Source organism: Balaenoptera physalus (genome assembly GCF_965194825.1).
Source record: "Balaenoptera physalus genome assembly, chromosome: X".
Classification (NCBI taxonomy): Eukaryota; Metazoa; Chordata; class Mammalia; order Artiodactyla; family Balaenopteridae; genus Balaenoptera; species Balaenoptera physalus.
Window position 1 is genome coordinate 113,711,959 of NC_138903.1, and position 18,158 is coordinate 113,730,116.

Sequence of the window (18,158 nt, forward strand, 5' to 3'; positions counted from 1 at the left end):
CCTAAATGCTAAAAACGCAGTTGTATGACTCAAAATAACACCTCCAAAGCCATACAGTCCTCTGGAAAAGTGTGCACTTCAAATGATCACTTTCATTAAGTGCATCAGCAAACATTCTTCTTTGCATCTTTGTTTTAAAATAATCCATTAATATAGTTAATACGAAATACTGCTAATTTGCTTCTTCACCATTATTTCAGATTAAAATTTTTTTGTAAAGAAAAACAGCAGGCTTCTTTACCATACATGAAATACTATTTACATTTTAAAATAAAATACTTAAAGGAAACTCTACCACCAAGAGCAGCTACAGAATCATGACAGAAATCTTTTGACGGCCTTGTGATATACAATAGCTTTCAGCTGCTCAAGAGACAAATTGTTAGCATTTTTATTTGTGCCTTGGTTTCTACATGCATGTAATAGCAATTTTAATACCTATAATTACAAGAATCTTTTGTTTTATTTAATGATACAGGTTTACTGTTAGCACAAACAGTTCATTTTAACTCGCAGACTGTGCCCTTTGTAGCACAGTCCATTTTTCAGTTCTACATTCTGCTATGTCAGATTCCCTAAAAGGCTTCTTATGAGAAGGAACTATGACCTTTAATGGCAGAGAGTACAATATAAACAGGCATATCTATTTCAAACGGCTTACTGAAATGTTCTACTGAATTTCAACGTAAAGTTATTTAATCAAAATTACAATCTCAAGTCTGGGTCAAATATTAATAGCTAGTCACTATGAGTCCCTAAAGGAAATAATCTTGAAATGAAGTAATAATGTCAGCAACCTAGGCAGCAATTATTACAGAGGCTTTAACATTTATCTCTTCACACCTTCAAAACACCACTTCTCTTTAGAGCTGCTTATGGTACACTGTGAAATATCGTTTTTTCTCCTTTCATTTTAATATCATCTCTATTAAATCTATTTAAAAATCCTAGTCTTGCCTAAATATTTACATATAAAGGTCATGAGCCATTAACCTTTCAGCTCACAACTTTAGTAAAATTTATTTGTATAAAATAATCTGTTAACCAACTAGCTATCTCTCAGTTATTACCCTGCCCCCATCAGCAGCTCACACTTCTTAAACCAGTAGATGGAGATGTGGAAAAAAGGAAACCCCTCACAAGGCTATTCTCAAAATAAAATAACCCTAACTGGTTTTGGTGACACTCACTGTAGGGAAAAATATACTACAATATGTTGACAGGGCTGAGAGGAGAAATCTTGAGCTATTAGCGTCTACCATCCCTTAAAACCATCAGTTTTCCATCCTAGTTTTTACCATTAAGGTAAAATGTTATTTAACACATATAACATCTTCGGTTATTCAGTGTTTACTGTTCTGGTTTCATTTACTAAACAGTATGTCAAAATGCCACAAAATTCCTAGGTATTACAAAACATGGTTAGTTTAAAATTTCTAGATATTCTGATAATCTAGAAATCTGTAGCCAGTCTTTTGAAATGAAAACAAAAAAACAAAGAAAATTTCATGCTTAATATTAAATGGGCTAATCTTAAAGAAAAGCCAAAAAGCTAATGCTGGAAGAACTTCTAATATCATATACATAATATTTAAGTATAACAAGGAACTTAACTAGTGAACCACTTTTCTATGCATTTTACGAAATTTATCAACACTATTTTCTGATTTTTTTTTTTTTTTGGCTGCATTGGGTCTTCGCTGCTGCGCGCGGGCTTTCTCTAGTTGCAGTGAGCAGGCCCCTCACTGCGGGCTCTAGGCACATGGGCTCAGCAGTTGTGGCTTGCGGGCTCCAGAGCGCAGGCTCAGCAGTTGTGGCGCATGGGCCCAGCTGCTCTGCAGCATGTGGGATCCTCCCGGACCAGGGCTCAGAACCCGTGTCCTCTACACTGGCAGGCGGATTCCCAACCACTGCGCCACCAGGGAAGTCCCTTTTCTGATGTATTTTACTATAAGAATGATAATATGGAATGAGGTCTCAGAGTTGGGTGTGTTTTTTTGGCATTATTTTATTTTTATTGCGATATAATTGACACATAACACTGTATAAGTTTAAGGTGTATATCGATTTGATAATTTATATATTGCAATATGATTACCACAGTAGCATAAACTAACACCTTTATCACATCAGATAATTATCATTTCTTTTTTTATGGTGGGAATAATTAAGATCTAGTCTCTTAGCAACTTTGAAGTTTATAACACAGTATTGTTGTCTATAACCATTATGCTGTGCATTAGATCTCCAGGACTTATTTATCTATAAGAAGTTGCAAGTTTGTACCCCTAAATAACATATCCCCAATTCTCCCATCCCTGGTAACCACTGTTCTACTCTGTTTTTATGAGTCACAGAGTTTTATCGTAACGTTGTTTCAGTGTTATATTGCAAATAACAATTTCTCTTCTGTTAAGCTACTGGGACCATTAGCAATTGATGGCTGGTAGGGCTTGATAAAAGGAGGTAAAGAAGTGTGAAAACTCATATGAATAATATAAGTGAAAGGTCTTTGAAAACTATAAAACGCTACCATAAATGTAGCATTCACAATTGTTTTAGGCTTATATTACAGTGTATTTCAGTGTTTTTCTATGTACTTCATTTTGGACCCAAGAATTCACCAGAAAAAATAAATGCTGAGCTTAGAAATGACCTATCTATAGAATGTTTAAGAATGCTAGTTATAAATGATGGTTTTCAAGGGTAAATATTTTTAAAAGTTTATAAGCATGTATGTGTCACAATATAGGTACAGACATACATATACATATATGTATCTCACCTAAGGGAAGTGCATTGATGTCTGCAATTTACTCTGAAAAGTATAAAAAACTCAGATGGGTCTATGGATAAATAGATATGTAGTAATGCAAGTAGAGTAAAATATTAATGGTAGAACTGAGGTGGTAAATATATAGAGATGTTCACTGTAAAATTTTCTCAACTTTGCTATCTGAAATTTTTTATAATAAAATATTGGAAAAACAATGTCAGGCTATATAGCCAATTAAAAAATACCAATCAATATGTCTCGTTACTTTGTTCTTGTTATATCTCACTTAGGATGATAGATATGTAATATGCCATATAACTCAAAGACTGCAAAGTATAAGTTCCTAAAATTTTGAAGCATACATGCATAACTCCTCAGAATTCCATTGAGAATTAAATCTCTACTTTGAAAATGTGTTAAATTATAAAATCAAAGCAGACATGTTGCATAGAACTGGTACTTCTGGGCTTCCCTGGTGGTGCACTGGTTAAGAATCCGCCTGCCAATGCAGGGGACATGGGTTCGAGCCCTGGTCCGGGAAGATCCCACATGCCACGGAGCAACTAAGCCCGTACGCCACAACTACTGAGCCTGCGCTCTAGAGCCCGCGAGCCACAACCACTGAAGCCCGCGCGCCTAGAGCCGGTGTTCCGCAACAAGAGAAGCCACTGCAATGAGAAGCCCGCGCACCGCAACGAAGAGTAGACCCCGCTCGCCGCAACTAGAGAAAGCCCGCCTGCAGCAACAAAGACCCAACACAGCCAAAAATAAATAATAAATTAAAAAAAAAAAAAGAAAGAACTGGCACTTCTCTAAAGAAGACGATCAAAAAAATCACTTTTTCTGTAAGGAAAATGTACTAAAATTATAAATATGAATTGTAAAAGAGAACATTAAGGGACTTCCCTGGTGGCGCAGTGGTTAAGAATCCGCCTGCCAATGCAGGGGACTCGGGTTCGAGCCCTGGTCTGGGAAGATCCCACATACTGCAGAGCAACTAAGCCCATGTGCCACAACTACTGAGCCTGCACTCTAGAGCCTGTGAGCCACAACTACTGAGCCTGTGTGCCACAACTACTGAAGCCCGCGCACCTAGAGCCCACGCTCCGCAACAAGAGAAGCCACTGCAATGAGAAGCCCGTGCACCTCAACGAAAACCCAACGCCTCCAATAAATAAATAAATAAATAAATTTATTAAAAAAAAAGAACATTAAATAAGACAAACATGGTGGAGGTAAAATTGGATAAAGTGGTTCTTCTTGTGATAGGAAAAATGAGATTCAGAAGCAGTTAAAAAATAAAAATATCTCATGGAAATTCCTAGTTCAATGATAAATACAGAGAAAAGAATGATTTTCCCCTAGCTTAAAATAAATTTTGTCCTTTCTTAAGCTATCTGAAATACATACAACTAAAGTGGATCCAAGTGTCAAACTCCTAAAAATACAAGAAAAGATAAAAGCTTTTCAACATGAAAATCTGCCTTTATTCTCAGTAGAAAGTTAAAATTGCTTATCTAGGATGGCACAGAAAAAGAAATACAATATTTACATCTGTAGCATCCCAATTTTCAAATAGAAATAGAAATAAGTTATTTACATACCTAATATTATTTTTAAGAACTTTCAAGCAACTGAAGCATTTAAATGTTGTATAAGTCTTCTGTTCCACATCAACAGCTCCTTCATGTCTTCCATAGTAAAAGTCACTAACTAACATAACCAATTTTCCTTTCTCTGCACCAGTCTCATTTTTATCTTCAGTACTGGAAAGTTCTACTTTACTCATTTCCAAAAATGCATTTACCATGTCTGGACAACAACGCTGAAAGAGAAAAAAAAAAAAATACAAGCCTTATTTATATTTCTTTTAAAAATTAGACATCAAAAAATGATTCTGTGTTTATAACTAGGGCCAGCTCATGTGGAAAGACAGTCTCACATAGTTTTAATCACAAACAATAAATAAAAGCTACATTTTAGAAAAAGTCTGTCACTTTCTCCAGGTGCAGAAATATATATAACATGCTATGATTTGTGTATATTAATAGATGGAAAATAAGAACATTCACGTGTGCCTGTATATGCAGAAAGAAAATCAAAGAGGATACAAAACAAGTTAATAAAAAATGATTCCTTTGTGAGTTGTATTGAGAACTAGGCAAACAGGAGTCGGGGTGAGATTTTTCACTGTATTCCTTCTTTTACTTTTTGAATCATGTGACTATAATTACCCCCAAATTAAATAAACTAAAGATAACTAACAAACTCATTCCTTTCTTTTCTCTATCTATGATGCAAAACATAAAATCATCACTTGATTGTGTATCTCTACACAATATTACATAAATAGGAAACCTGAAAGCATTGTAGAAGTTACTTCTTACTTTTAAAACCAAAGCCCAAAGTCCAGTTAACAGAAGTCACACTCAGGGAGATGGAAATAGTGATAGATCAAATACAGTTTTGCCCAAGAATAAAGAGACTGTAATTGGAATTCTAGGACGCTCCTTTTCTTTCTACATTTTTTTGTAAAATGCTGAAAAAATTGCCAATCTTTGAAATAGTGAGCAATAACTTTTACTAAATAGTTTTCTTTACCTTGCATTCTTCTCATCCCTTGTTTCCTGCATATATTCTACACTACCTTTTTTCTTGCCTCCTTCCCCGCTTCCTGCCATTTATACTGGGCATACAAAAAGAATACGGACTATCTTTCCACAGACACGAAGGACACTGTAGTATCTACTAAAATATTTTTAAATATTTTCATTAGTACTTTGAAAATTACCTAAAACCTAATTTCAAGAGCTTCTTACACCAATATAAATCTAGAATTAATTTATAACAACTACACATACTATATTCTGGATTGAGTTAAAATTATCATTTCATATGAAATGCTCCATTAGTTGTTTATGTCTAAGTGCTAAAAATTAAAATGCAAGGCTAAGATTTTCATTGAGTAATGTGACATGCATATATCACCATGGACAAAAAATAACGTAAAAAAAAGGAATTAAGTTACATGAAAGATTAAGCACCTAATAAAATGCCTGCTTTCCAAGAAGTTTGAAGAATGGCATGACCTAGTCAATAAAATATTCTGATTAATATATTATTTCATTAAAAATTAAAATATAATATGTAGTGTTTGTAAACTTAATTTTAATAATTTAATGACTGGGAAGGATTTTAAAATCTCTTATAAAGTTAATCATTATGAGTATCAATTTTTACTTAAGTTATATGAAAATACCAATGAGAAGATTTCTTATCTAAATATCTGGATAAACTAGCATTTACTATATATCAATCCTTAATATTTTAATATTAATATTTTCAGAGATTTGTGAATATTTTTAAAAATCAAATTTTGAAAAAGTTTTACCTTCATGTGATATTTCAAAGAATCCAAAAGACTGAAATGAACATTGCACTTTGGACAAGATCTTAGAAAAGGTGGTCGAGTTTTATGGAGACTTGGTGAGGTATTTGTACCTAAAATAAATTAAGGAGTTTTATGAGTCAAATTCTCCTTTTTTAACCTTAAACCCAACCAGTAATAACAGTTTTAAACTTGATCACAATTTCTGAAATTTATGTATAAATAACACAATTTCTTTTTTATACGCCAGATTCATATTTACCTTTTGATAGCAAGACATGGGAGGATGTCGCTGAAGGAGAGTTAGTTAAAGACAATGAAGCACAAGGATTTATGTCAGAAACTCTTTCGCTGGTCTTTGGCTTTTCTGGAGTAACAGTGTCTACTTTAGAAACAGAAGAACGTTCTATTATAGGCGGAGTTTCATCCACACCTACAATGATTAAAATAGTGGGAAAGATATTTGAAATTGCTTTAGTATAGAGTATTGCTTACAAATGCTACTAAAATGGCCTTACATTTAAAATTAAGTAAGAATACTTTGGAGATAAAGGTAATATAATTGAATTACCATATCATACAACTGACAATGAAGAATGACCAAAATTTATATGATCAATAGGTAGAAAGAAACTGCACATATAGCCATTATGGACTACACAGTTTGAACAATTCATGAAATAAACTTTTTATGCAAGAAAATTCTAAAGATGCTTTCAAATTAATATATAAATAGGTTATCATGAAAAAAGTCAGACCAAAAAAACCCAAGCCCTCCCCCCCCCCCAAAAAAAAGGCAGCAGAGAGAATATTCTAAAAGCTCAGTTCCAAAAAATGAATTTCTCTTCAGATGCTTAAATGCATTTGAGCTTGTGAACAAAAACAATTTATATTCTAATCTAAAAATTTAGAGAAACTCCTTAAGATACTTTAAAAAATATCCTAAGATATCTAATGGAAAACCAAGCTGGTTCTTTTCCCACTTAACAATCTGATGGGTAGTTTAAATTATCTATTTAATTCCTACATGCAAAGTAGAAACAACTAATCTTAAATATCTTGAATGACAATACCTCACTTATTCATATGAAAAGGTTTGGAGTTAGTATGATGGCTTTCAAACTATGTTCCCCTGAGCCTAACGGTTCTGTTTTAGGGAATTCAGTGGGCATGTTAGATAGAGAAATTCTCATTTTACTTTAAAAAAAAAATGAGACTTTTACATATTTTGTTTGAATAGAGATTTCATTGCTAAAAATAGTTTTAAGTTTGAAAACCACCACCTTAAAGGCTAAAGAATTATGCAATTCAGGGTATTTGCAAGAGAAGTGGGGCTATTTAGGCTATAACCAGACCCAGAAAAAGTCCCTTTTGAAAATAACACACAATTGTACTTTGTGATAAAGATTCTAAAACTGCACATGTTTTAATGCTCCCAACTGTATACTAACAGGAGAAGCAGAATAGATATATGCCAGGAAAATAAGAGTATTACACCAGTGGGCTCCTCTGTCAAATCTGCGTTTCATTCTTTGAGATAACACAGAAATGATTTTTTTCCATCTTCAAGCACGTGATTACTGACAGCTATATTGCAGACACTTGGGACTGATTTCTGTGTAATCACACTAACATTCTTCTCAGTTGCTTAGTTTAACTGAACAACCAATGAGTGCCGGTATTTTGGACTAGGCTATTTTGGACTAGTTATCTAATAGGCTGTTTTATATATAATTTTTTAAGCATGCATAAATCTCCAAGTTAAATAAAATCACTCTGAGCTCAATAGCTTTAAATTCTGATTCTTCAACTTATTTATCTGTGTTGCCTTTGGCTTGTGCTGTTCGCTATCCTCAACAGTGCCAATAAAAATCCCATTCTCCTTCTTCAAAATCAAGTTCAAATCCAGCCGTCTCCAAGATCTTATGATCATCCTAGACAGGAGTCCATTAATCATGCTTCTGAACATATAGTACATATTATTATTCATAATTATCATGCTAACAATGTTTATTGTCAAGTCTTCTAAAGTTTTAATGAATTTTTCACTTCTCACTTATCTCATTTGAGCCTCAAAAAAGCCCTGAGATAAACAGAGCAAGAATCAAAATTATATAGCTAAATGGCTGATTTCAGGTCTAGAAAATGAATGCATTACGTGAGAAAAATAAAAATATCTATTTTAATAATATGAGAAAATTGAGGTGTAAAGAGGTTAGGTGATTTAATAAAGGCTACAAAAATATTTAGAATAGAGGCTCAAGCCTACATCTTCCTAATCAACTATAACCTTATTTACCATCAGGGCAAAGTTCCACTCTTTGCAGTGTAACAACTTAGAGAGAGAGAGAGTGGAAGCTTCAAGAATTCAGATTTTTTCTATGAATAAAGACTGTGTGCATTACAAAATCAGATTTCAGACATCTATTTCATCTTCTTATTTATTTTGGTTCTTGGTTATTTTACTCACTAGATAAGTGGCGCCTAGATAAGTGATTATCAAACCAAGTATTATCAAGGGAAAATGTTTTTGGCGCACATATTGCTATAAATTTCTTTCTATTTTGGTTTTGTAAATATATACTAATTTGTTAGTAAACAATTTAAATATTCACAAAAATTTTTGTGTACCTTTCTCCAGTTAGTGAAATACATCAAATTTGCTAACATAGAAACAATAATTGCTTTGGTAACAGGGAATTTTTCAACTAGATAAAACTCCTTCATGGCATACTATTTCAGGTTAATGAAGAACTTTGTTATGGTATACAATCAAAGAATTGTTAATTCTTCTTTAATTGGAAATTTTTATTATTCCTTCAATGGATATTTACTGAGTAGTTACTATGTGCAAATCACTTATTTCTTTAGTATTGCCATTTTATACTACTACTCTATAACCATATTTAACTATCACATCTACAACATTAACTTCGATAGAAAGACTCTAGCCTATTAAGAAATCAACTATAACCATGCACTTTTTCTCATACTAATTACCAAGTAATTAATACTTTTTTTTTAAACCATAGTATTAGGGTATCAGGGGACTTCCCTGACTCACAGAAATTATATTAAGATTTTTCAGTGCATGGCTGGCTCCAAGTTAGAATGAGCTCAAAGAATATGTTAGCCAACTTAATAAAAAGAAATAAAATATTCTACCATGAAATACGATTTTATATAAAATCACCCAAGAAAGGCATTCAGGAACGATTAGCTTCCATTTTACAACATATGAAAAACACAGCATGAAGATACAGGCTTCAAAATAGAAATCCATCGTATATGCATATTCATCAAGTCTCTTTTTATTATATTTATAAAAACTGCCAAACCAAACCTTCTATATAAACTGTTGATCCATCTTGGGATAGTGGTATTGTAACCTGGGTCAACTCGAACACTGAATCTGAAGAATAATCCAATTCATCTTGTGATGAATTCTTTGTAAAATCCTGTAATAAGTTACAATTATTTTGTTTTACAAAGTTTTATAAAGGTAAATTTAACTGTATGTCAATACTATAAAGATAACCTTAATGATTCAATTACTAATAAGTTATAAAACACAAAGATATTTATTACTTGCTGTCAAAATCAGCATCTACTAGGTAAAGGGTACATGAGAACTCTCTGGATTATTTTTGTAATTTTTCTGAAAATCTAAAGTTAGTTTTAAATAAACAGTTAACATTTAAAAATAATGATAATATTACTAGCAAAGTAGAGGTTATATTTTGGTACAACTTTTCTGCAAGAAAATTTTGGGAGTATCTATCAAGGGCTTTAAAAAGTTCATATCCTTTGATCCAATTATTCTAAATAGTCCATTTCCAAGAATTTATGCTAAGGAAATGAAAATATTTCATGGAGAATTATTTATAATAGCAAAAATTTAAAACCTGTATGTCCAACAATGGTGGAATGGTTAAATAAAGTAATAGACTATCATGCAACATTAAGTTTTTCAGAAACAGCCAATGACAAAGAAATGTTTCTAATATAAAGTTCAGTGAAAAAAAGAGGACCAGACATCTGTGTATAAAATATAGTCCTGATTGATATACTCTATATACCATACTAACCATCTGCAGAAAACAAAATTCTCTTCCGTTTCTTTTCAACCCCTGCCCCGCTCCGCACCAAACCCCATACATATTACCTTTATCATGGGAATATAAGGATCCTGCTTGCATGTTTTGTGCTTACAAGTTGAGAGACAATCAGGTATTAAGAATTTTACTTTGCTACTAAGTTTTCTGTTGACAGAGACTTGTTAAGAAGTTATGGAGACAGATATCGAAGTGACACAAACCATTCTATTCCTAGAATTTGAGGCATAACAGGCAGATTTCTGCATTTGAGCCTTACACCATGTATTATATAAAATCAATAATAGCTATATGACTTAATTGTAACCAAGCACAATCTAACTACGAGGTAAATATTTTCTCCAAATATTTGCACTTAAAAATGGAAAATATTCACTAGCAATTCCCAAAATAGTTCTTTAACAGAAGTTCCTCCAAACAAACTTAACACTTTAAATCCTTTCCTAGGTGATAACTCTGGTCAATTAAGTACCACCGTTTCAGAGAGCAGATACATTATTAAACAAATAACTTGTTAAAATAATTCTCCAATTGGGATTTTTTAATATCTCATAAAGTAGTTCAGAAAGATACCAAATACAATGGTAAGGTACAAAAGGTGATAGACTGGGATTCGGAAGACTTGTCCATTTATTTAACTATGGAACCTTGGGTAAGTCACTTATGAGATTCAAGTTATTCCTTTGCAACTGAAATAATAGCCACCAATTATTGTCTATTTAAAATGTACTTGCCTCTTTCACAGTACACATGGTCCCAGACTTACGATGGTTCAACTTACGATTTTCCACATTACGATGTTGTGAAAGCCATACGCATTCAGCAGAAACCATACTTCGAATTTTGATCTTTTCTCAGGCTAGTGATATGTGGTTCGATACTGGGCAGTGGCAGCAAGCCACAGCTCCCAGTCAGCCACGTGATCACGAGGGTAAGCAATCAATATACTTACAACCATTCTGTTTTTCACTTTCAGTACAGTATTCAATAAATTACATGAGATATTCAACACGTTATTATAACATAGGCTTTGTATTAGATGATTTTGCCCAACTACAGGCTAATGTAAGTGTTCTGAGCACGTTTAACATAGGCTAGGCTAAGTTATGATGTTTGGTAGGTTAAGTGTATTAAATGCATTTTTAACTTATGATATTTTCAACTTACGATGTGTTTATCAGGATGTAACCCCATCATAAGTCAAAGAAGATCTGTACTACATGTATTCTATTAAGAAGTTGTCACAGCAGTACTAATGAAGACCTAATATGATCTCCCATTTTATAAATAGGTAAGCTAAAGTTAAGTATGGTTAAGTAAGGTTCCCAGTACAACCCAGCTTGTTATTGATGATGAAGCTGGAATTAGAACAAAGGTCGGCCTTATTACGAAGCCTGTGCCTTAAGCTATATCACACTTACTTTAAAACGGATAATAATAATTATGTCCCTGCCTGCCGAAAAGAGTTATTGAGGTTAAAAGAGAATTCTTAAACTTAAAAAGTTTAGAATTTCAGAGAAAATTCCCTAACATAGGATTCTCAATTCATTTGAGAATATATGTCATCCTCAACTGTGGCTGCATAATAGAATCACCTGGAGATTTTTCTGTTTTAATCTATTATGCCCAGGTCTCACCCAAGACCAACTGACAAAAATCTCTATTTTTAAAAAACTCCCTAGGATTGGGAACCTGATTGAGTAACTTTGATTAAACAACCATGCCCACAGAAACAAAATTCTGAGTTTGGATGAGCTCTAGTTTCTAACTTTCCTAACACGAAAGATATCCCTCCTCCTTATTATTCTTCTTCCCTGGGTCCAACATAGGAATGATTTTCATCTATCTGTATTTAAATAATGATGTTTCCTTTATTGTTTTTTTGGTTTGTTTTTCCTTCCCCCCCCCCTTTTTTTGGCCTCACCGCATGGCTTGTGGGATCTTAGTTCCCCGACCAGGGATTGAACCTGGGCCCACCGCAGTGAAAGCGCCGAGTCCTAACCACTGGACTGCCAGGGAATTCCCTGGTTTGTTTTTCCTAAATGCCAAACAGCTTATTACAGTATGAGAAAACCACTGAGTTAATCTGATTCCAGCTAAAATCAAATAATTTTTGCATTTCTTGTAGCCTGCAATCATCAGGTGCACCTATTAAGTTTATAAAAACATTAAGAACAGCCTGTGGATACTTAGAGAATCCAAGTTTGAGAGCCAGTGGTCTGGGTAAAGGTTCTCATTTTAGAAATGAAGAAAGTGAGGCCCACAGAGGTTGTGACAATGCTCTACTTAGGAACAAAGACAGAATCAGCATTCAAGTCTCATTTTCAATCCAGGTTTCTTGGACTATTAGTCCAGGGCTCATATTATGATTGATAATAATTTCAGAATACAGATATAGGTTTTCCAAAATTGAATTTTTTGCTTGAAAGCTCAAATTTTATCATTGGCAAGAATAGTATCAGTTTTCTTCCATGATAGGCATGCTTTGTATATTTCTGAGTACTGAAAAACTGTGTGTGGCAGATAGACTCTAAAGGTGGCCCCCATAATTTCCTCCTGATATTTACACTTGTATAATCTCCCCTTGAGTGTGGACGGGACCTGTGATTGCTTTTAACCAAGAGAATATGGCAAAAGTGACAGGATGTACATGATTATGTTACATAGGCCATCTTTCCCTTGCTGGCTTTGAGGAAGCAAGCAAGTCATGTTAGGAAGGCCCACACGGCAAGGAACTGAGGACGGTCTCCAGCTGACAGCACCAAGAACTGACACCTTCAGTCTGACAACCCACAAAGAACTGGATACTGCCAACAACAATGTGAGCTTGGGAGCAGTATTAACTGATACTGCAGCTCTGCCTGACACCTTGATTGCAGCCTGGCCCAGCAGAGGACCCAGTTAAGCCATACCCTGACTCCAGACTCACAGAAACCATGAAATAATAAGTATATATTGCTTTAAGCTTCTAAGTTTGTGGTACTATTGTTAAGCAGCAATAAATAATTACTCCATGGTGCTTTGTCAGTCATCCTTTCAAGTAAAAATGGCATTCTATTTAAAAAAAACCAGCTAGTTCAGCTTGCAGTTCAATCTCACAAGTGCTTTTCCTCAAGAAAAACTTTATACTGCAGATACAGAAATGCTTTATGATGCATACTAGCCATTTCGTCCCACAGAATATTTAAAAACAAGTGTATTCAAGGGTTGAAAGTTAATAAAATTAGAAACAATTTATTACTTCTTCAAGAATATTCTTAAGTGAAAGTGAAATTTTTCTACTGTGAGTGTTTGGTGGCCACCAATACAAAAACTACTAGTACAGTTAGTTGGGTGGCACTGCCTTGACTCATATTAAGGCACCAGCAGTTTCATCCTCCATTGCCTTTGTACCACTAGTGCAAATGTTAACAGAGTGAAAAGGGCAAACGTCTTAGGGTTAGTATGACAATGGTTTTGACCTCACAGACTACTGAGAGTCTCAGGGAACCCCAATGGTCTGTGAAATACACCACTGCTCCAAGGCAATGCTTCTATTTTTAAAAGCACATACTTAAATGTATGTATGGATGTGTGTATGTGCATATTTTAAAAACTCTGGGCTAACCTGGATTGAAATCCCAGATCCATCATTACCAGCTGTGTGGCCTTGAGTGAATCATTTAGACTCTCTGAGCCTCAGTTTCCTCAACTACAAAATGGGGGAAATAACTGCGCTTACCTCATAAGAAAGTCATAAGAATTAAAAGAGATTAATTTATATATAGCATCTAGAACTAAGACTTACCCATGTTGACAGACTAACAAATGTTAAATATTACCATTATCTATTATTTCTGTTAAAAGTTTTAAAAACTAAACTATGAAAGTATGTTTTCAAAATAAACAGCGATAATGACCTTGGAAAAATCTTCCCAATTAAGAATACCTGGTTCAGTTTACTGTCTTAAGAATTTTGCCATTATGCAATATTCATTACTGATTATACTTTTTTACTCACCTTTAGATAGCATAGTTTTCAATATTACACCTATTTAATTTAAGCATATTACCTGATTTATTGACAGGTTGGATAGTTAGTTCCTGCAGCTATTATTCTGGGTATTGGCTGAGCCATCATAAAGATGGTGACATTTTCTTTTTCCTTTTTTTTTCTTTTTTTCTACTCTAATAAAGATGTTAAAAAAAATGGTATATATGTGTCAATCCCAATCTCCCAATCACAGACTCTTTGTTTATAATAGCCCTTCCACTTTCCCTTGCTCCTTTTTTTAACATCTTTATTAGAGTATAATTGCTTTACAATGGTGTGTCAGTTTCTGCTTTATAACAAAGTGAATCAGTTATACATATACATATGTCCCCATCTCTCTTCCCTCTTGCATCTCCCTCCCACCCTCCCTATCCCACCCCTCTAGGTGGTCACAAAGCACCGAGCTGATCTCCCTGTGCTATGCGGCTGCTTCCCACTAGCTATCTATTTTACGTTTGGTAGTGTATATATGTCCATGCCACTCTCTCACTTTAAAGATGGTGACATTTTCTGATAGTGATTATGTTTCTACTGGGATGGTGACTAGCTATGACAGTCCACAATTCTGACTGGGTATTATAATATCCACTGTGTCCCTGATCTAATTCTGTAGTTTTAGAAACACTTACAGGTTTAGACATGTCCTGAACAATAGCAGGGCTACGTGAAGATTTAGATTCAGGATGAAATCTAGGCAAGGCAGCCACTGGATCTGATGTCGGGTCTTTGTAGTGTTCACTTGTAGGCGTGAAATCATCAGTAACATCTGTATTTTAAAATTACACAAATATTGAATATTTCTCTACACAACCAATTTTGTCAAAATATTTCACTTTAAAATTAAAATAATACAATAATACTATACCGTGACTGACTGTCTCAATCTCTATTTCCTTTGAAGATGAGCTGGGATTACCTCTGTTCAAAATATCTGTAAAAATTATATTTATTTAAAAAATTTTTATTTGAATGAAATATATATTAATAAGATAATAGAAAAAACTTTCCAAAAATATATCCATATATAACCAATAGTTGAAGTATATTTTTTTCTCTTAATGGTGACAGGGTTGTATATAGACTTGGGTTACTGTGACTGGAAATCAAGCCCTTCCCCAATCTCCATGCCACATTCACACCCCTAAAAGCCTGGAAGTTTCATTATGGGCAAGCTGATGGATTATCTGTACCATTACTCTTGACTTCTGAAAGGGATACCATCAGAGACTGCAGACTAAATTGAATCTAGAGTTTACAAAAGTATCTCATATCTACTTACTACACCAAAAGTCAATTTGAGCCTGACATGACCTTCTGGATCAGTTTAATATTGCTCACTCTTATACCCATGTGAACCCATAACTTCTAGGTTATTGAGAAATCAAATGAAAATTTGGAAAATTGCTAATCAGAAGAAGATACAAAGAAGACAAAAAAATCCCATAAGACATCAGAAAATTTCCTTTTTCCCCTCCTAGTAGAAAAGAACCAGATCTCATAAAATAATTCTATAAAGTAAAGGGTCACACAGAAGTAGGGTTTCTGACTAAGCGCTACAGAAGTCTTCTAGGAGAAAAATCTGCTCATTCAAACAACTTGGTATTGTTTTCGTTCAGAAATTCAAGGTAAGTATTTACCCAAGCCATTAAAGAGCTATTCCTATAGTACTTTTTGGTGACTGCAGTGTATCAAACACAAGTTTTTATCCCCCCTCTTATAGTGGTTCTTTTTAAATATTTAGCTCATGTTCCATATGCTAAAATATTTTATGGCTCACACATAAAACATCAATAAAATCATTTAAATTTTGAGTTATTTAGAAAAGAAATTTCACTGGGGTCAATTTTCTTTCTGACAGAATCACTTAAAACTAATACAGGACTTCCCTGGTGGTGCAGTGGTTAAGAATCCGCCTGCCAATGCAGAGGATAAGGGTTCGAGCCCTGATCCTAGAAGATCCCACATGCCGCGGAGCAACTAAGCCCGTGCACCACCAACTATGGAACCTACACTCTAGAGCCCACGAGCCACAACTACTAAGCCCGTGTGCCACAACTACTGAAGCCCGCACGCCTAGAGCCCGTGCTGCACAACAAGAGAAGCCACTGCAATGAGAAGCCTGCGCACCGCAATGAAGAGTAGCCCCCGCTCGCTGCAACTAGAGAAAGCCCGCACGCAGCAATGATGACCCAATGCAGCCAAAAATAAATAAACAAATAAGTTAATTTAAAAAAATGGATATTAAAAAAAACTAATACACATTATTCTAGTTGAGTACTAGTCATCTATAACTGATAAAAATCCAATGTGAACTGTCATGCTTTCAATAAGATGATTTGAATAATATTGAAATATGGCAATATTTCAGTATAAAAATAATCACAGTGACTAGGAAACATTAAGAGAATATAATATTCTGTTCCTCTATCAGCAGCAAATATGCCAACATGCCTACTTCTTTGAAGTGGCACTCCACTTAGCATCTCTCAATTTGCCACAGGAAGTGATACCGAGAATTAAACTAATTAAATTATTCTACCTTTTATAAAACTGAATAGAAGTGCTATTCTAAGTTTAGAGTCAAGAGAAGTAAGAACTAAGCTTTCAGAAAGTTACAAACTTTTCTCTAAACTACACTATTATGCACTGCCATAGTAAGTAAGAAAACACTGGTATGCTGGCTACATTCTTTGGTAAATTCTCCTGGCTTAACAAAAGTTAAGTATAATGAGAAAGAATCTGTTTCTTCATTCTCCGCTGAAACTCAGTATGTTGTTCCTCTGCATTTTACACATTTCTGATTGGACATCTTAACAAGTATCATTAATATCTTCACTTTAACATTATAACAATGTCAAGTCTAATTACTCTACCAGAAATCCACAAAGGTACTGGACATATTCTCCTAGAAAGTGTGGATTAAGGATTAAGTGTGCTGACTGCCTGCATCATCCCAATATAGTAGCTGAAGATCAGGCCACTGTATATTCTTCATGAATACACAGTCATCAGGAGTTGCTGAAAGATGGGTGCGGCCAGAAGCTACCGGCCATGTTGGTACACAGACCAGCACCTTTTTATTTTTGTAGCCGTGAGTCAAGATGACACTGATGAGGCACTTGCCTGGGTGTAAGAAACTCCATCAGAGACTAACACAAACTTATTTAGTAGTCTGATATTTTAAGCAAAGCATTCCAACACTTCCTTTTCCGGGTACATTTGGGCTTAAGGGGAAAAAAGAAAAATTAACAAATAAACAAGTAAATAGGCTACTTGGCTCCAATAAAATTATGATTGCTAATCTCAAAAAGCCTACAATGTTGTTAGGTAATCTTAACCTTTAGGTAATTTAGTTAACATTTTCCTTTTCTCTCATATGATATTTTTACCTCTCACACCTCCTTATTCAACTCTCCAACCACATTCTCCCTCTGATTCTCACAAATTCTTACTGACCTCTATGCTCTCTCTCTCTCACCTCCAGATCCTTATAGAGTAACAAGGACATATAAGACAGGCCCAGGTTTTCCATTAGAAGCAACATCTTATAAAACTTTGCTTCACTGAAAGTGAATGCTTACTTGAAATGGCTGGTTTTGAACTTTGTATCTCTCCAACAAAGATCAGCTCATCATCATCTTCATCCTGAATTTCTTCTACTTTCTTCTGCCATGGTTCCAGCTCTTCTTCTTCACATTCCATGAACAGTTCTGCCATTTTGGGATTATCTAATTTTCAAAAAGAGAGAATCAAATTTTATTTTTTTAAATACTTTTTTTTGCAATACATAGTATGATATTTAAGATGTACTTTAATATTCTGATAGCAATTACTGAACTGATATTT

At 34.3% G+C, this 18,158-nt stretch overlaps 1 protein-coding gene across 9 annotated transcripts in view; it reads right to left on the bottom strand.

Moving 5' to 3' along the window:
• Positions 1 to 18,158, bottom strand: part of ZNF280C (zinc finger protein 280C) — a 56,898-nt gene that overhangs the window by 22,018 nt on the left and 16,722 nt on the right. For all 9 annotated transcript variants that reach the window (XM_082445330.1, XM_082445328.1, XM_082445325.1 and 6 more), the window contains 7 exons: positions 17,894 to 18,040; positions 15,178 to 15,243; positions 14,942 to 15,078; positions 9,508 to 9,622; positions 6,427 to 6,597; positions 6,168 to 6,277; positions 4,381 to 4,601 (listed from right to left, as the gene is read on the bottom strand). In XM_082445330.1, coding sequence (XP_082301456.1) covers positions 4,381 to 4,601; positions 6,168 to 6,277; positions 6,427 to 6,597; positions 9,508 to 9,622; positions 14,942 to 15,078; positions 15,178 to 15,243; positions 17,894 to 18,040 — 967 coding nt within the window. The remainder of the gene's footprint in view (positions 1 to 4,380; positions 4,602 to 6,167; positions 6,278 to 6,426; positions 6,598 to 9,507; positions 9,623 to 14,941; positions 15,079 to 15,177; positions 15,244 to 17,893; positions 18,041 to 18,158) is intronic.